This window comes from Cheilinus undulatus, linkage group 2 (assembly GCF_018320785.1).
Source record: "Cheilinus undulatus linkage group 2, ASM1832078v1, whole genome shotgun sequence".
NCBI lineage: Eukaryota > Metazoa > Chordata > Actinopteri > Labriformes > Labridae > Cheilinus > Cheilinus undulatus.
The window spans coordinates 2,039,994-2,060,761 of NC_054866.1; the positions used below are offsets into that span (position 1 = coordinate 2,039,994).

Genomic DNA, 20,768 nt, shown 5'->3' on the forward strand with positions numbered 1-20,768 from the left:
AGGGACTGATGCACACAGACACACGTGACAGCGTTTTGACACAAGCCTGTCCAGACAGAGAGGGTCTGAGGGGGTGGGAGTGCACGTGATAAGATTTTGCATTTCAGCTGTTTCATGTTTAGCAGAAGCTAGCACTTTAGCATGAGTTTCAAGCCTTCAACCACAGAGCCAAGTTTAACCATCTTGTTTTATTCTTTATAAATTAATAAAAGCGGTAAAATCATTGATGGAGCAGCCCAGCATATTTTATTTTTTAGTTTTCTTTTACTCTTTGCCTAAATTTCTCCAAGAGGTTACCATCTGCTCCCAATTAGTTTAGCATAGCACAGAGATAAGAAACCGAGGCTCCAGTTATACCTCGCATTAACACAAATTAACATCTGTATGTGGAACTCAGATACCAAGTGGTAATCCTTTATGTCAGGGGTGGATTCACATCATTGTGTACTTTGATATCCAATAGCTCAGACAGCTTACTAAGGCAGTGTGGGATGCCGTCATCCAGACGGTTCTGTTAGTATAGACACTCACATGTACTTGCGTGCACTGAACATTGCCCTATCAGCTGACAGACAGTGGTCTGTTAGTAAGCACTAATACCGGTGGAAGTCCATCTCTTTGAGAGGTCCAGATTATTTGGCTCAGCTCACTCATAAGAGTTAGTCTTGGGCTCCCTAAAAACCCTACTAAGTTTAATTTTTTTGTTAATCAACAATAAAAACTAAACAGATGGAAACCTGCCTCCCATCATTACCATCACTGTTAATTTCATTGGCTAAAACTATGACTTTAAATAGTTGTCAACTACCTTTTTTTTTTTTTTTTTCCAAATGTTGGGTGTTTAAAATGCATGCTATTTCTTCACTATACATTTAAGGGTATCAGTATTTTTATGAGTATATTTTAAATGAGTTTAAGTATTGACGGTGCACAGTTATAAGTGTAGCATTTTTACCCATTTAACAATTTGGCTGACTGAAGTTCAAAGAAGATAAATGCCCGGTGTTAGTCAGCTAAATGGTTCAATTTAATATCAAATTAGCCGTTGTCCGCTGCTTTCCTGCCGCAGATTTCCCCCGGATCTATGGTGGATGTAAACATGAGACATTATGGCAGTATTTTGAATTATAAATGGAAATAGTCATACGTAAGCTGTTGAGGGTTATAGTCATGTATAACCACTTATATGAAGTGGTTGATACCCAATTGGCATGATATAAATCTGCAAACAGAAATGGCAGAGCTAGCTGCTAACTTTAGCCACATTCTACTCAGCACACCAGTCTCTGATAATGTACCCACTGGCACAGTGACACTGTGATGAATTTGACTGTTTTTTAAGTATTTTCTTCACGTCAGACTAGTCTGTTGAAAATGTAATGTAAATGCAATGTTCGCCAAATAGGGAAATGGCATCAGGGAATGTTACTAGTCTTGACTAAGTAAGGACTAAAATATAAGGACTTTTTATCGATAAGAACTGGTGTTGAATGTTTTTGAGTTTTTGTGAACTAGAGTAAAACTGTAAAGGGTAGGATTAAGGGCTGAATGATTTATGAAAATAATGTTATTGCATTTTTTTCTACACTAACCAAAATTAATATTAGCTAGATTTAAATAGGGTTGAACAATTTTGAGCATAACATCCCTTCTTCCATTGCTGCAAAAATGTACTAAGCTGGTATTTTGACAAGCACTCAGGATTAAAGAGCTATTGCACCTTTTGCAAATACGGAATTTCAGTAGACCATATTGCGATCGAATCTAAATTTCAATTAACAAGTGACCCACTAGATTTATTTGCTAAGTGGCAAACCATAGTTTCCTTTAAAGGCAAATTTAGGATAGAATAAGGAGGAAAAGCTGTTTAAGATGTGCCATTAGCCTCTTAGCTTGCTACCCATTTACTCCCATTCACTTGTATTGCCAGTGGTTCTACTGCACGCTGAATGCAGGGATACCAAGTCATGAGCTAGAGATTGGTAAATAAATAAGAGCCAGTAAAATATGTTTGGGTTAATACTGCATAAAAAGTGGGCAAGCAAATGCAGATTGCAGGTTGTCAGTGAAGGCGTATTGTTTATACATGGTGTGGTCGTGCACACTAAGTGCAACTGCTGCTTTGTAGCAGAATGCCCAACATGGATGCGCGATGATCAGCCCGAGGGCCAGTACCCCAGCCAGAAACAGAAAAGATAATTTGCTAACACATGCTGTTTTTCAGATTAAAGCTAAGCTAAGCTAGTCAGCTGAGCTCAGACTTAGGCCAGTCTTTCAGAACTAATGAGAAATAGAATAAAATAGTGTTGTAATGCTTCATGACTGAAATACTTCCAAAGTTTTACTGTTGTTTAAAAACTGCTGAATCTTTTTGGTTCCAGGTTTTGAAGAACTGTTTCTGAAGTAGAATGAATGTGTGAGCCATTACAGTGACATCTGTGTTTGCAGTGTGGATAAACATGATGTTTAGATCATACATGTCTTGTTTATTTCTACACTTTGTCTGTTTATATGTGCCATATAAGTCATATAGTTGATGCTGTCGTGCTGTGTGACTCATACTGTGAGTGAGCGATTAGAGGTTTGGTCGTCTCGCTCCGGGGCACTCGGTTTAGTTAAGGCTTAATCAGTGGCCGCATTACCAGACATGTGGCTGCTGATGGAAATCTAAACTGTGACCATTTAACAACAAGGTCACCGTGCCCAAGCCACATGTTTGTTAGCCATCCATGTGAATGTGCAATACATTTTTCATGCAGCGTGTTTATACAGCTTGTTTTGAACTTGTGTTTCAGGGGCCGAGTGTTTTCCTTAGACTTTGGGACAATGAGAGTGTGTGACCTAGAGTTTGACCGCGTCCGACGACTGTCCTCCCCTGCCAGCCCTCTGCCCATCACCACAACGAGCCAAAACCCCACCCCGAGCTGTCACACGGTGTGGAAGTACTACTGCAGAGACAACTTTGGCTGGAGGGAGTACTCTGAGGTGAGTGCATGTTTGTGCCCTACGAGCATGAGGTCAGATGCATTAACATGGATCAATTGTGGGGCCTCTGTGATGGGATTGATTTACACACACCTAAACAGCCCTTTGTGACACAGCTGTCCTCTGTCAACTGCAGTTTATTCTAACAAATCAGTAAAGATTGGCTCTTTTCTGTCTGTACACGGCTGTGCCACAGAGTTCATGTGCGAGGATGATGATCAGCTTTGTTTTTTGTTATCCGATCATGAAACTATGCTGTGCTGACGTTGCCAAAAGTCTCCATTTTGGATGATTACAGAGAACTTTAAACCGTGGAAAATGATAAACAACCAAGTCTAAACCCCTCATGTCTTTGTTCCTCTCTCCCCTTCCTAGCCGGTGGTGAAGCTCATAGAGGAGGCGAGTTCGAGGGGTCTTAAGGAGGTGCGCTTTATAACTCTCCAGAACCAGTACATCCTCAACATCAGGGAGGGCTTCCAGCAGAACGCCGTCTTCGGGTTCAGACGTCAGATCAAGAAGCGGCCCATGTTCATGTCCTCAGTCATGCTTACACCCCTCTTGCAGTAAGTAAAGACATTCAACTTGTTTCATATGCTGTCAAATAAGGAGGACACCAGCTGACCCACTGGCTAATTTCTAACTACTAGCTTTGGTTACAAATATAAAAACTGTAAGAATTAAAAACATTGTCACACGTAGGAATGCACTAGATCAAGTCAAAACATCCATCTACACATCACTTTTCAACTATGCTTTTATTTGGAAATTCCTCCAGCATGCCTCTTGACATTTTCCGCCCCTCTGTACTTCTCAAGCTACCGCAAGCAGCAGTTGCTAACAGTTAGCAGTGAAGTTAAAGAGGATATCGACTTCTTTCTCGCCTGTTGATGTACTCCAGACAGAGACTACACCTGGGTGGGCCTCTCACTTTAAATTGCAAACTGCGTCTTCCTTTTTTTATCCATAAACCACCACCATATGAGATCGTTTACAGATAAAGACCACTTTACCTCGTGAGTGGTGTCTGATACAGTCTCTACAGATAAACCTCCTTTTATATGCTGCTTTTTTCACATTAGATTTGTAATAAATTATAAGCTGCCTGAACTCAACATGGTTCTAGCAGGACAGCTGTTCTGTTTCAGCTTCCCTTCCTGCTTTCAGTCATCCATTGAAATAAAACTTTGTCCAATGCCCTACATTTATAAAAAACAATATTGCAATGAATTAAAAGAGATGCATATAGAATCACTTTTCTCTGATATTGTGTTTAGACATGAGTAGACCAGTGATATCCAACCATTTTTCCTTGGAACCCTCCTACGTGCACCTAAGAAAAGTGGAGACCCCCCCAGGACCCAAGAGAGAAGAAAAAGTGACACACTGCCACAAAAATCAACATAGATTTTAATTGTTTCACTGATAAAACCCTGAAAAAGGCCTGTACATGCTTCTCTTATCAAAACACATTTGTATAAACTAATGTATTTTGGGCTGTGACACCTGAATGTGCTCTTAACCGTCTGATACCAACTTTGTAGTATAAAAGATCAGGTTATAAATATCAGGTTATAACTAGTTGAATAACTTTTTAACCATACCTCTGACTGGCCTCTTGTGTTTATTCGCCATTCTAATGATGCTATCCATGCCTTCGTAGTCCTTACAGAGGCTTTTCTAGGGAGCCTGGAACTAAGGTGACTTTCTGGGGCATTCAAAGATTAACTCCACACTGGATATCTTTCTCATCCATTTCTTATCCATTTTCGATTGTTTCTGCCACTAGATTTGCGTTAAGCCTCCATATTGTTTTGGCACTTGGGCTGTGATAGCTGTTATGCTTTTCCAAACTTCACATGTCTAACTGAGGAGACAAGGAGACATGGAGAGAAACAGAGACAGAGAGCCTGTGATGTGGCCCTTTGTGTCACTGCAGACAGGATCTGCTTTAAAAAATAGAGCCAAAAAAAAGAATTGCAAGGACTTTTTGTAAAAATTTGAATATTATGAAGACTTTTTGTCACTACTTTTTCATGTTTTGGTCCCTAAGAGACAGGAGAAAAAGTTTGCGCAAAAGACTTCGTCGTCATTTTTTACTGTGCCACACATAAGAATGTTTTAGTTTTCCATTCAGACTCGTTTTTCTTTTGTCTTTATAGTCATAACTTTTTAATGTATCCAGTGACATTACTGCAGCATTCTTAAAGCCCAGGTTGTCCTGCAGAAAAGGATGTTTAAAGCTTGACCTTGCACCACAAGGTGGATGTTTTACAAGCTTTTCCAGACAGCAAGTCCAGGCGAGACAGAATGGATAAAAATCGCGTTGGACTCAGAAGGTTCAAAGAGTTGTCTCTTGTAATTTTGTGATGCAGCAATATAATACTGCGACACAGATTTCTGGCCATATAACCCAGGCCTACCTCTCCAAACTGTAACAGGGATGTTAATAAAAGTGTAAATATGGTCTTTGGGATCTTCAGTAGAATAACAACAGCCTCATAAATGCCAAAGTAGTTAAATAGTATGTTTAAGCACAGCATCAGTAACAGTCAGTCCTCTGTTGACAGGCAGAGGTCATCTTCTTGATTTGTAGTCTCTCCTTGTGTGTATCTTTGACCCCTATCTCCCCCAGGTTCCCATTGTACTGGCAGAGGCTCCAGTTTGTTCAGCACTCACACTTCACCCTTGTTAGGGAACATGTTGCAGTTTGAAAATTAAGCCACACTGACTGCTAGGACACATTCTTCAATTTTACATAAAGTGCCTGAAAACACATGCACAGCACACGCACAGCGCTGGCTCCTCAGTATGTGATACGCCCCCTCCCTGTGGCTCTTTGTGTTCTGAGAGCGTCCTGAGTCTCTGTTTGGAGACAGGCAGGCACACAGAGGTCGGTACACAATGCTAATGTCCCGGTCAGGGCTGAATACTGAAAAGCCTCTGAGCACCACATTCACCTTTAATCCATTGCAGTGCTGTTGCACGCTGGCAGCCCGAGCTGAACTTGAAACCCATATTAACGCTTCAAAGTTTTGGCAAATCAAACAGAGTCACCAGGACACAGAGCTTTAGCTGTTTCTGAATGAAGTGGGCCTGAACCAGACAGATGGAAAATGAGATAATGAGGCAGATGAGAAAGAATGAGGCACTCAGAGGAGGGTAAAAAGAGAAATGTCTGAGTAGAAAGATCATGAAGTCAGCTTTAGATACAGGAAACACTGAGGGGGGGTAAACAGCAGTATTCGATTTTAGTAGTTGAGCATTCTGTCGATGATTCCAGCTGTTCATCAGGAAATCTTAGACGAAATACTGCATACTCTGTATTTTAAATGAATACCTTCTGTCTTATTCAAGGAGAATGGTAATACATGTATTTGTGTAGGTTTGGCATCTGTTCCTTAGCTTAAATGCTGTTTTTGTTTTCGTTTTATAAGTTATCTTTTTGGCTAAAATTGATGCCATTTATAGTATTATTGATTTAGCGCTCCTTTGTTGTGTACAAGTCTGAAAAAGGGTGCCATGTCATTGCTCTAAACTTGAAGTCAGCCACAAAGTCTTAAGGTCCGTCCAAGTGGAGATCCAACAGAGCTCTGTGCTCCCACCTCTATTGCCCTAGGACCTACAGTTGAACAGCCCAGCACCAGCAAAAATAACAAAATAAGCAAGCAGCAGCAGGAGCTGATGCAGTTATGGAGGAAGAGGTAAGCGTGGATGCTGCTATAGCGCCAGTTTTATCAGAACTTAACGACATTTCTTTGTTAACAGAAGAACAAAGAGCAGCAGTGAGTTGTTTTCTTTTCAGAAACGACAAAAGTCGTGTACTGACATGTCTACAGTTGCCATGGTTCGCGTTATGCAGTTCCCTATGGAGTTTACTCCCCAGTAGCAGCTATGTCACGTGTTTTGTTGCTGTGATTGGCCCATAAAGATGTGACAGACAGAATGTCCATCCAGTCACCCCTGAGTTTTTTTTTTCAAAGGCTCTGCCCTTTCCTAAATGCTGTCTATGAGAGCTTTTCCAGATCTGGCCCACCAGATTAGGAGTAAGTATGATGTTCAGAAAAGTCTCGGCCCCCTCCTCTGTCCACACGCACCGCCCCATGTTGTCCCGGAGTGAACTGGTCATGTGACCCCATACGTTACGTCCTGTGACATGTAAATGTGGAAAAAGTGTTTCCATTGCACTTTCGTGATATATTTCTATATGGAAACATCTGAAAAACCTCCTCATGAGAGCGTAAAAACTTATTTGAGAGGTTTTTTCGAAATGTAGGTGTTGCTATTACCATATTTTTGTTGCAGTATTTAGATTTTGCACATTTCTAAGGATAGGCTTCTGTCACCACGGGCTGCTTTAGGGGGCAAAGGAGGTGTGCAACACCTGAATATGCATTTGGATGTGTAATCTCTTTTAATTTTGCAATACTGTGATACAATACTATTACTTACCTTTATTTACCCACAGTGAATGTGATACTGTCTCTCACCAGGCAGTCCTGCTAGGTTGCAAAATATATCTGAACAGGACGAGTTGGGCATTGAATGGGATCATTCATCTATTATATCACAGATGGAAAAGAATGCAAACATTCTAAGTTTACTGATGTTTCATTCTTGACAGTAATGACTCACTGTAGGAGATAACAGCTTGTTAGCATTAGCATCAGGGTCTAAACCCATATGTTTGCAGCAGTTCAGGCTGGAGAGAACATTCTTACCATGATGGCTCCCCCCCAACTGTAGCTATAATGCAGGAAATATGCACTTAAAGTCACTTCAGTTGTTCTTACTTTTATGAGAATAAGATAAATTGTATTCCTTATTATCAGAAGGGCATTCGTGTATTTCAGAAATCTTCATCTTTGAGCTTCCATTTTCTTTTAGCAGTGAAATGGAACTCAGCCTCATCAAGTGATACCAGACTGTAAACAAGTGCAGTCATCTCACCCCATTTGCAGAGTTTTTCACTTCCTGTGCCGAGCAGGCTGCTGTCACCGTGTCCTGCCAGTGTCCCACACAGAGCGAACGCTAGCACGAGCTGTTCCTACCAGGCTTGACAAGTCAAGAGAGGACAAAATGGAGAGCAGGAGAGGGAGGGACGAGAGAGAAAATTAGATGGAGAAAGCAGGAGATGGAGGAGGCGCAGGCGAGAAAGATACAAAGAGAGATAGTGAACTGTGAGGAGGAAGTGAGCGAGCTGGTTTAAATGGTTTCCAGACTGGGCGCGCAGCAGAGGGGAGCTGGTGAGTGAAGGAGTGTGAAATGTGACTGTGGGGAGCTGGAATCTGGAGCCAGGGATTTGTTTGGTTTTTTATGTGGTAGTTATGTGAGTATTCCAGTTAATCAGAAACATTTGAAGTGGAGCTGAAACTCCACTGTTAATACTTGTTTTGGGGACAGATTAACTTTCCTAAAGCCAAAGCGGTGTCACCCAAGCTGACCAAACAAGTGTGTCAGGAACAATTCGTGCTAGGCTTAGAGGTTGAGGTCATTAGCTTGATTGGCACCCTCCCCATATCTTCCCCTCTTCCTCTGTCATCCCTTCTTCCTGATGATATTTTCAGCCCTCTCCTTCCTAATCTTTCCCCTTTTCTCCCTGAAACTCCATCTTTCCTCTCGTTATCTGCCCCTTTTTCATTTCACACTTGTTTTCTGCAGCTGACTGTCTGTGTTGTCTTCAAAGCTCACGGGGATAGAGAGACATCGATTGCAAGGAGAGATCGAGACCGGAGAGACAAGATAAGAGAGAGAGAGGGGGAGAGATGAGAAAAACTGTCGCACTCACTGAGAGACGCACTGATCAAAGTCTCCTGACAGCACACACACACACGAGCACACTCTCTTATAGGGCTAACAGCATTTACACGTCCAGAGTGATAACGTGACAGCTAAACCACTGTTGTTGTTTTTTTATGACTTTGATGACAGCTTTGCAATTGGCATTTTATTCTTCCCTGTCTGTTGCACTCGTTCCTCCCTCTGCCTGTCCTGTTTGGTGTCTCACTTTCATTGTCCTCCTCTTTTGTTGGGCCGCTGATGGCTGGCTGCCGCCGTGGAGCACCTCAGTGGTTGGATATGATTTTTAGAAGCTCACACACGCTGGCAGAGACAGCAGCTCTGTTTCACGTTAGGATGCAGCTCTGATAGGAAACACATGGGAATGAAGCTGCAGAGATAGGTAGCATGCTGGGATGTTTGGCTCATGTTTGATGCTTCAGTTACTAAAAATAAACAGACCTGCTTCTCTGCATTTTTGACCTTTGAAAGGACGAAATATTGGTCAATAAACAAGACATGCTACAGGTGAATTACCTGAGCTGCAAGATTTATTTGAAGGGGTGCCCAATTTTTATTTTTTTTTCCTTGATCAGAATTTTTAAGCTCATTTAAACTGATACTGGTATATGAATTTTATTTAATTGTATAGGAAAAAAGTCTCTTTATTAGGGCTGAATGATTTTGGAAATTAATCTAATTGTGATTTTTTTTCCCCCAATATAACTTTCTTTATTCCTAAACAAGGGCTAAACAATTCTTTAAAAGTGACTAATTCTGAACATTGTGTCTCGTATTGCAAATTGGACATGAATTATTGCTTTGAAGGTTTTTGTCATTCTTGTATTTAATAAACAAAAGTCATGCATATCATCTCTGCTGCAAAAAAAAGCTTAAAACGGGTATTTTGACACTAATTTCAGGTCTAAGAAATATTGCACCTTTTGCAAATTGAAAATTGCAGCAGGGCATATTGCAATTTAATTTAATTTTCAATTAATTGCCAAGCCCTACTCTTTATTACTAGAAATTGTGTGTGATTCTTACTCTGTTGTTATTTTTTCATGCATAAAACAAGATTTGATTGCACCATGAACAATAAATACATAATTTTAAAAAACTGTATCATGTAAACACAACTTTATCTGGCTTATTGAGGGATAAAACTGCATAGCATTAACAGTGACACAATAACAATGTGCCCCCTTATTCATGAAGCTGTTACTTTAATATTTTTCACTTTAAACCTGAAGGAATGAGGATGAAAACAGAAACCAAAAACCTTCAGCTGAGGTCTAAAGCTGCTTAGATCTCCACAGACTTCATGCTTCCCCATCTAAGATGATGCATTGTGGTGCATGTGCACATCCTGCAGATATATCAGCTGCAAATACTGGCAGAAATTTTCACATCTATCAACACTATTATTTGACTTTAATAAACTGTTATCTGCAAGTCATTCTCGTGCCTTTTTTCCACTCATAATAAGGGGCTGGAACTTGCACAACCTGCATGGACGACCAACCTTTGCTTAAATCTCCATCTTTAAATTTGTCAGAAATGTTTTTAAAGTCTTTCCCACCAGCTAAACTTTCTTTTCTCTGTTTCTAGGACTTTAGGTGGCCTCTCTTCATCCCCACTCGCCTCCTCCTCCTCCTCTTCCTCCTTGTCTTCATCCATGGATCTCGTCACGTCACATCCTCTCTCGCCAACGACCACCAACCCGCCCAGTCTTTTCCCAGAAACGTGGTTACCTATGACGATGAGCCAGGACTTCCTGCAGGTACCGGTGTCACGCGAAGACCGCAGCTACAGGACGGTCTACAGCCTTTTCCACAAGACGGTGTCAGAGACCAAGTTCAGGATCATCAAAATCCAGCGTGTGCAGAATCCATTCCTCTGGGAGAAGTACAAGAGGTGAGCCAATGACTGCAAACATTCACTTAATACTTCCTCATTGTTGGCGATATTATCTGTTTATATAACCTGAACATCACGGTTCATTACCCATAATAACAACCAGTACCCATGACACGGGGTTGAAAACATCAGAACATCTGTGTCAGGATCACAACATTTACTGTTGACTGATTTTAGAAACTAAAAAACATCTCTCCTTGTTCATGTCTTGCACTTGTTGAATATGGCTTTGGCTCAGTACCAGTGCACCTTACTTCTCAGCCCCACTCCTACATTAAGCTTGATGACGTCTAGGGGTAGGGATCCAGTCTGTTTCTGGCACAGAGGAGAAGGGGGTGTGTTAGGGGTACACACCCCTTCAAAAGGAGATTTTCTAGAAGCATTCTTCAGAAATCTCACAGAATAGCTTGTGAATCATTGGCAAGATGGCTGCTCAAGAAGAGTACTTGCGGGCTGCTTGTGAAAAAACACTACTCCCATCGTTTTTTCACTTATCCTGTCTGGTGGGGAGGCGAGCCCTGAGCAGGCTCTCAGTTCTGGTAACAAGTTCCTGGTCCAGCAGTGGCTTGTGGGAAGTTTGACTGTTTACACACTGCTGCTAGTGTGTGTTGGGAAAAGCAATTGAGGCTCACCTTAGATTAAGCCAGAAACTTGAGGCATACCATTATCATATCATGTAAAACAGCCTCTTCCGCAGACAAGTTACAATATCTTTCATCGTGGTTTTACAAATTCCCACTGCACACCTAGATGTGCCTCAGCACCACTGCTCTAGAGTGAGATTAATGACTGCAGACAGCAACCAATTCATCAAATCTACATGCTGACATCCGCAAATATTTGGTGCATTTCCTCATCCGTATCTCTCAGTTGCCAAACAAGTGTATTAAATTCCTGTCCTCCGCCTCAGCTGATTCAGCACCATACATTCAATCTCCTCCTTTTTTGTTCAATGCAAAATCAACTGCTGCTCAATATTTAGCAGCTCCAACATAACACTATCAACAGGAGAAAGAGCCAGGGAAAAAAATCCTGATTACACTGATTCTTAATGTAGTTTCCTGACAGCATGCGAGCAATGCGGCACAATGCAATGCAGCACAATGCAGTGTAATGCAGACCAACGTTTTTCTCCCATCTTCCTGCTCCTGTTTTCTTCCCTGCATTATTACATGGATTTGGTTGTGCATCAGTTTTCACATTCAGTTCTGTATGTCTGCATTCAAAATAAACGGAGCACTTGTCAGATATTTAATTGAAAATTACAGTACAGTTAATAACTTTTCAACAAATCAATGGCTGAATTACAAAACCTCCTATCTGAAAAAATTCACTTTTTTGAGAAAACTAGAAAAAGAACTTCTTTTCTTGTATAATGCTTATAGTTCAGGATATGCTAGAGATAATCCACTCTTTTTGGACTATATTACTATAATGTCGAAACAGAACTATGAGCAGCCTTCTTTATTCTCATCATCCTCAAATCAGAGAATCCTGCATATCAGTGTTAATTTCATTGACTAAAATGATGACAGCCTTTTTTTCCATGACAAATGCTAGCCCGAGACTAACCAAAAATAGATCTGTGATGACTAAAACTGACAAAAACTAAGTTTCGTTTCCATCAAGATGACTAAAACTACTTTCGTTGGATATTCAAATCTGTGATATTTCTCTACTATTGGTAAATCAGTCAAAAAACAATGCATCTGTATCCATTCTGTCTCTCAGCTGTAGAAAGCAGGGACCCCAGGTTTGGCAGAGTGCAGAGATACTACAGTGATTTGGTGCCAGATTTAGGCAAGAAAATAAATGCTTGAACTAAAAGTAAAGACTAAAATGTGAGGACTTTTTATGGACTAAAACTAGACTAACATGTTGTGAGTTTTCGTCGACTAAGATTAGATTAAAACTAAAAATAGCTGCCAAAATTAACCCTGCTGCAGATAGGCAAGACAAGGCAAGTTTCTTTGTGTAGCACATTTCGGCAACAAGGCAATTCAAAGTGCTTCACACAGGACATTAAGATACAACGACAAAAGGGGAAAAAAACAATGGAAACAGTTAAGGAAAATGGAAAAGGTGATAAAAACAGCAAATAAAACCCCAAAAAGGATAAAAACACACATATTAAAGTAAAAGTTACAGTGCAGAGTTTGAATGAAAATAGAACATTTGAAAAGTGATGAAGTTTTTTAGTCAAAGGCAGCAGTGAACAGGTGAGTCTTCAACCTTGATTTAAAAGAACTCAAACTCTCAGCAAACCTGATGTTTTCTGGGAGTTTGTTCCAGATACAAGGAGCGTAGAAACTGAATGCTGATTCTCCATGTTTGGTTCTGACTCTTGGGACACAAAGCAGACCTGCACCAGATGACCTGAGTGGTCTGGATGGTTCATACTGGACTAGAAGGTCTCTGATATATTTTGGGCCTAAACTATTCAGTGCTTTATAAGCTAACAGGAGGATCTTAAAGTCTATTCTCTGAGAGACAGGGAGCCAGTGTAGAGACCTCAGAACAGGAGTGATGTGGTCCACTCTCTTGGTCTTAGTGAGGACTCGAGCAACAGTGTTCTGGATCAGCTGCAGCTGTCTGATAGACTTTTTAGGCAGACCATTAAAGACACTGTTACAGTAGTCAACTCGACTAAAGATAAATGCATGGACAAGTTTTTTAAGGTCCTGCTGCGACATTAGTCCTTTAATCCTAGAAATATTCTTGAGGTGATAATAAGCTAACTTTGTTATTGTTATGTGGTTTTTAAAATTCAGGTCTGAATCCATGACAACGCCCAGATTTCTGGCCTGGTCTGAGGATTTTAACTGAAGTGACTGGAGCTGCATACTGATTTTTAGACAATCCTCCTTGGGTCAAACAACACCTAGCTCAGTTTTTTTTCTCTGTTTAACTGAAGAAAATTATGGCACATCCACTCAGTAATTTGTTCCATGCATTTACCCAGTGCTTGTGAGGGGCCATGGTCACCTGGGGACATTGAAATGTAGAGCTGTGTGTCATCTGCATAGTTATGGTGATTTATTTTGATAGGAGGTTTTGGGCTTTGGCCATCAATATGCAGTGTGGATAGCAAGCATGCAATGCAGTATCTAATGCTTGCATGCTGTTAGGACTGTGGGTAATACACGTGGTTTTAGTTGTCAGTTTTCTGTAACAAGCAGAAAATGTTGGCTAGATACTGGTCATATAAAGCAGTGGTTCTCCACTGGCCCGGCCTTAGGACCCACCAGTTTGTCTTTTGACAGATCACAACCCAAATTTCCGAAAAATGTTAAACAGCGCATGTTTAGTTCATTGAATATGTTGCAGTTTGGAGCATGATTGGACAAAAACACCTGATATAAAAATAAAAGGGACAAAGCTGACAAATTTCATACCCTCTTTCTCTACCATTACGTGTTTTTTTGCCAATTTTCCAGAAAACTTGTGAAACTACTTAATTATATGGAAAAAGTAGCCATTTATGGAAAAAAGAGGTGATAAAATTGTTGACATATTGATGAAACATTTAAATTTACCCAAATTCACAGTAAAACAGGGTAAAATAAAAGGTATCAATGCATGTCCAGTAAAGACTTTTGCCACCATTTTTTTCCAGACACCTTGTCACAACCCACTGAAACTACCCCGTGATCCACTTTTGGGTCCTGACCCACCAGTTGAGAACCACTGATAGAAGAATAGTAATTGCACTGCCAGAAAACACCAGTGGTGCTTCTGCAGCGTAGGCCACCACAGCATAGCTACCGCACGGTTACGACAGAAACAGGGGTGATAGGTGTTAAAGTTTGACACTAATAAAAGTGCAGTGCTGTTTCTGCTGTGTCCTCATTTTGTATGTCTTATATTCAGGTTTGAGTTGTTGAACTTGAGACACAGCTGCTTTTTTACTTGCAGACAGCGACCCGAACAAAGGCATTTCTTAACGACAAACACAGGGTGAATTCAGAACAATGTGGGATGAAGAAGAAAAAAGAAAATAGGCCAAATGGGAGCAGCTGTGTGGGACTTCGTGAGAATGAGTCTAGAGTGGTGTGTGAATGTGGCGGAAGGAGAGATGTTTGGTGATGATGATGTTCCTTTTGCGAACACAGAAGGCTAACCGCTGTGGTGAAAGAAGGGCAGGTCCTATCAGCTGTGACAGTTAAACTCTCCTACACTGACTGATACCACAAGGTTTCACAATGACTGACAGTGTTTGTGTGTGACTGACTCTGAAAGCGATGCCTCCTCTGAATGCTAGATGATTTCCTCTTCCCACACTCAGCTCGGTGCCTGTGTGTACCATAAATGTTATGTTGTTGATTTAAAGGAAGTAGTTCAACGACATCCGAAAATTGTGGCTTGGATTGCATAGTAGAGAGTTAAAGTGAATGTTTATGTGCGTGCATGCTTGGATGCGTGCAGTGTCGGTCTGTGTCAGGTCACAGGCTGCCGGGTCAGCGGAGGTCATGCCCGGGTCACAGCCGCTCTTGCTCCTTTCGCCTCTGCATGCCTGATTGATCCGCTCACATCAAACAGGCTGTGTGTGTCTGAGTGTGCGTGGGTTTGTGCATGTGTGTGTCTGTTGCTCAAGAAAACGGATTAGGCCAAATGTTCTTACCGGGCTTTAAAGGCAAACAAGGACGGGATCCTGACTTTTGAATTAAAATAGCAGGACTGCCTGTGATTCATCACATTTGAACACCATAATATTCCCAGAATGAATGAATAATACATTTTTAATCTTAATATTCCCTTTTTTGTCATTTTTCATATTTTGTGCACACTTTAAACTGTTTAAAAAAAGAGTAAATGCCTTTGGTAAACATTCCCCTTCTGTCTCCGTCTGCCCCAACAGGAAGAAAGAGTACATGTCCCGGCGCATGTCCGACATGGACCGACTGCTGAGCGAGCGCCACCTCTTCCACGGCACCTCAGCCGACGTGGTGGAGGGAATCTGCAAGCACAACTTTGACCCCAGGGTCTGCGGCAAGCATGCCACAATGTTTGGCCAGGGCTCCTACTTCGCCCGCAAGGCCGTCTACTCCCACAACTTCTCCAAACGCTCACCCAAAGGAGTCCACTGCATGTTCCTGGCCAAAGTCCTCACTGGAAGGTGTGTGGAACATTTTCTCATTTACACAGAGGTTGATAGGAACTTAGTGTGATAGTGCAGCATTTGTAATGATATAAATCACCACTCATAGAAAGGACATTTGTCAGATAACCCTTTAGAGATTGAAAATGACCTGATGGACATGCGCTTTTTTTCTGAATGAAGTGAATTACTGGATGATGACTCAGTGTACTTCCTCGGATAGAAGCTAAATCCTATAAATCTAATTTTACCATAACACAGTCCTGCCCAGTGATAAATGGCCCTGCCAGCAGTAACCTAACCAGACGTATTAAAGAGACACTTATCTCTTTCTCTGGCTTCTCAGACGGTGCGTTTACATGGACTTAGATCAGGTTTTTAATTATCCTGTTTCTGGTAGGGTGTGTAAACAACATTTCCTAACTGTAGAAGCTCTAATCATTATTTTGAGAAACAAGGTTTGGTGAGAGGTAGCTGCAGAAATCTGTAAACACATGGCATAGTTTTCATACACTATATGAACAGAAGTATTTTGCTACCTGACCCCTTCACTTACAGGGACCGTAATGGCATTGTTTTCAAATATTTCTACTTTAATATGGAGTTTAGCCCCATTTTGCAGCTAGAACACCCTTCCTGGAAGGCTTTCCACAAGATTTTGGAGTGTTTTTTGTGAGAGTTTGTGTGTCTGTAGAGCATTCATGAGGTCAGACGAGGCCTGGCTGGCAATCTCAGTTCCACTTCATCCCAAAGGTGCTTGATAGGATGAGGTCCTTGCTTTGTGCACCGGGGCACAGTCATGTCAGAATAGAAAAAGGCCTTCCCCAAACTGCTGCCGCACAGTTGGAAGCATAGCATTGTCGAAAAATGTCTTGGTATGCTGAAGCATTAAGATTAGCCTTCACTGGAGATAAGGGCCCTAGCCCAGACCCTGAAAAACAGCTACATAACATTATCCCTCCTCCACCAAACTTCACAGTTGGCACAATGCAATCAAGAAGGTAATGTTCTCAAACCTAGACACAGATTCACCAATCTGTATGCCAAACAGAGAAGCACTGCTCCACAGTCCAGTGTCAGTGTGCACTCCATCTGACATTCGACATTGGACTTGGTGATGTGACGCTTGCATGCAGCTGCTCAGCCATGAAGACCCATTCATGAAGCTCCTGCTGTGGGAGTGGAGGTTCAGATGTCTTACGCTATGGAATCAGCAGTGCTGGTGACTTTTATGCACCATGAACCTTGTCAGCAGCATGTCAGTAAACATGTCAGTAGCAGTGTGATGGTCTTACTTCTTGTGCAAAGTCTTTCAGTAGTCAGAAGTTGTCCTGCTCTTCTGTACCTCAAAGCCCAGTTCTGAATGAAACAAACCTGTGATCAAAGGAAGTTAGTCTTGCAAGTATCACGAAAATATGGCCTTTCTTTATACATCTGTTCCACTCTCATAGCTGTTTTTAGCCGGGACTTTTATTCTGGATCGATGGACACCATCAGCTTGACAAAGCTGTCTTTTTTCTCAAAACATCTTGGAAGTGCATCTCCAATCATCAGATTTGCTATTAGCAGGCTAATCTCCTCCATTCTGGTATTGTTAAAGGACACATGCTAACTGGTGCTAGCAGGCTAATGTTTGTTTGCCTTTTGAGTCATGGAGGAAATGAATAACCAGGTTTATCTGTGTCCATTTCCTGAAAATGATCAAAACCAGGACAAGGCTCATACTGGGATAATCAATTCCATGTAAACTCACTCACTGTGTTGCTATTTTCCCTGGCTATAGTCAAAATTTGTCCTTTATTTGTCAGATAAAATAATTAACAAAAGTATCATTAATGCTGTTAAACCTGCCCTTAAGGGCCCTTTGTGTCTCTCAGCTTAAACCCACTACTCCTTACTCTGTTGTGCCTTCATATGACATTTTCCTGACTTATCAGGGTTGAATACAACCATGTAAATCCTGCAGTTCTTTTCCATAAACCATCATCCACTCCTGCTGTGCATCATGCTCCTCCTGGTCCTTAAATGAAAGTCAAATCTAGAGGCACACATGTAAAACAGCTGATTTGGCTGAACCTATCGTACATTTCCAGCCTCATCATGCAGAAACCGACAGCAGAGGATGGGTGGAAACACACCACATACACCCCTTCCTCTCCCCCTCCAAACACCAGACCTGGGTTCAATGTGTTCTGCAGGCAGAGGCGTTTCTGACAGACCAATAAAGAAGATATCTGTGCTGTGTATTTAGCTCCATATTCGGCTAACAGACTTCTTAAACGTCTCTGCTTTTGTCTGTAGCTGAAAGTGTTTTTTCTTTTAAGATGTTTTATTCATGACCCACGAGAAAGAGCTACAAAGATTGATGGATTACCGGTCTTTTAGGCTTGACATGAATATTTAAAAGAGGAAAAACAAACTAGTGACAGCCTCGCTTCATATACTCTGTCGTTTATTTCATGAACCTTGAACTATAGGCATGTACTCATTAGATATGAGACTCTTGAGTAGATTTCAGGGTGCTCCTGGACTTACCTTTTTGACCTTCAGCTCACAGTAGTAACTGTATCTACAAGCAAGAGTGCTCTGATTGCTGCCATGTGATTGGCTGATGATGATGTTGTTGTGTTAACGGATAGGTGTACCTGATGAACTGGTCTATTTGTAACAATATAATTGAGAGTAACTCTGTCCCTGCAGGTTTACAGTTGGAAACCCCTCCATGCGGCGACCTCCTCCAATCAACCCCCGCGACCCCTCCAGTGACCTTTATGACTCCTGTGTGGACAACTGGGTAGACCCTCAGATCTATGTCATCTTCAACGATGACCAGAGCTACCCTTACTTCATCATTCACTACGAGGAAGTACCCAGCACTGTCGCCGTCTAAGACCTGGATCAGACCCGGCTTTGTGTGTATTTGCCAATACTTACTCATAGTCTGTTTTAGTCTGTGACAAAGCTGCACGGGTGGAGTCTGCCTCTGAAGATGAAAAGAAACAGATTAGACTAATAAGACGCCGAGTTCATTTTGGAGACTAAAGCTCACCCATCTGCTGCTCTGAACAGGTTAAAACAGCCCAAGACATGTTTGCAAATACACCGCCGTGTAGATCTGCAGGTATCTGGATCCAGACCAGACTGGTCTGCATTAAGGAACAACCAGATCAGATTAAACTGGATCAAACTGGACTGCAAAGGACGACACCTGTTTCATCCAATATTGGGATGTGGATGACAAGTGACAACAGCTGCACCCACAACAGACTTACCAGACTCATATAGCACTCTTTGTTATTTAGTATGAACAGGAGCCTAGTGATGATCACCAGACTTGAGACTTAATCTACCTTATTGATCTGGAGCAGATGCAGGAAAAACCAAACAAAGTCCTCTTATCATTCTGACTTAGTTGCACGGCTGTAATTGAACTCACATCAGGACAAATGCTGAGTGTCCTGCCAGTACTGTGAATGACCAACTGGTTGTATTATGAGAGGAAGCAGCCAACCAATCAAACGCTTCCAGAGACAAACCATGGCAACTCTGATCCCAATCAGTCTCTTACAGAAACCATAGTGTGTTTACCCAGCCTTTGACCCATAAGATTTTCTTTTCTCAAGTGTATGTGCTGCGTGTTTGAATCTTTGATTTAGTGGACATGAATCTTGTGGCCTCTTCAAACAGTCATGGACATGAGTTTCAGTGGGACTTTAACAAACAGACATCCACGTACTGTAAACCTCCAGGCAGAGGTTTCACATGAAGCCAGTGCTGTACCCGCTTGGTGATTTTTTGCCTTTGTGCCCACCATTTTGGTTCCTCACAGGGGATTGAAGAGAGTACAGCTTCACGCTGAGACTCTGCTGCTGCAGCGGCGGTGGTGCCGTAGCGTTTTGTCAACAAAACCCCCTGAAACTCATCTCTCGTGGACCGCTTTCTCGCTCAGAGACAGTAGACATGTTTTATTGAGACAAACTGTACAGGCGTTCTCTTTGTTTATATTTGAACTGTGTGCCTTTTGTTCATAAAATTTTATTTATGTTAGTTTAATGTAACATTTGATTGAATAAAGAAATCTAAAACAAAACGGACCTTTGTTTCTTTCATACCGTGTTTGCTATCTTCTTACACTTAAAAAGTTCCTTTACACAGGCTCTTTTACATTTGCATTGACATCCATTTAAGGTATTTGAATATAAAATTGACTACACTTTAGTTGGTGCATCTATACCATACATTATCCATACATTAAAAATATGTCTTTAGTGACTACCTGCATTAGTGTTGCAAGGCTATTTAATCACAGTTCCAATTGAGATGTCAGTCTGTGCAACTGCACAGACCCCCCTCGTGGGGGTCACGAGACACTGCGAGGGGGTCGCCAGATGCCTTAAAAAAACTAAGAATCTTTTTTAAATTACGCTGTTGCCACTATACACCAATTTGACTGAATTTCAGCCCTTTTTCATCACTTCTTAACACCAGTTTTGCTTATTTTAGCCCACTTTGCCACTGTTTTTGTCACCTCTACACCAATTCTTGCCAATTTCTGCCTATTGTTGCCTCATTATTGCCACTATCAACCACTTGTTGCACCCTTTATGGCCATTTTAACCACAGTTATCCCATTTTTGCTGGTTTACATCAATTTATCATCCCAGTCTACCTAATTTCCCCCAATTTTTTGCACTTTAAAGCCATTTCAGCCACTTTTAAATCCCTTTTTATCACTTTTTTGCCCCTTTTTGCCAATTTCATCAATTGTTCGGTTATCTTTTCCACTTTTATATAATTGTTTGCCTCTTTTTACCCCTTCATGTTCTTTAAAAATCTGATTTCAACACCTTTTTCACCATTTTTTGCCACTATTAACTAATTTAAGCAATTACACCCATTTTAAATATGATTTTGATAAAAGTTTTTTCATTTTAAGAGGGCTATTTACTACACAAATGAATAGACAGAGATATGTGTTTCTTTGATAAGA

General features: G+C 41.3%; 1 protein-coding gene across 1 annotated transcript in view; it reads left to right on the top strand.

Moving 5' to 3' along the window:
• LOC121524220 (TCDD-inducible poly(ADP-ribose) polymerase) overlaps nt 1–19,862 on the top strand; it is a 40,820-nt gene extending 20,958 nt beyond the window's left edge. The window contains exons 3-7 of the mRNA XM_041809496.1: nt 2,796–2,985; nt 3,361–3,548; nt 10,372–10,677; nt 15,539–15,796; nt 18,479–19,862. Of these exons, the coding sequence (XP_041665430.1) occupies nt 2,796–2,985; nt 3,361–3,548; nt 10,372–10,677; nt 15,539–15,796; nt 18,479–18,668 (1,132 nt within the window). The 3' untranslated portion in view covers nt 18,669–19,862. The remainder of the gene's footprint in view (nt 1–2,795; nt 2,986–3,360; nt 3,549–10,371; nt 10,678–15,538; nt 15,797–18,478) is intronic.
• Nucleotides 19,863–20,768: the final 906 nt, after the last annotated feature.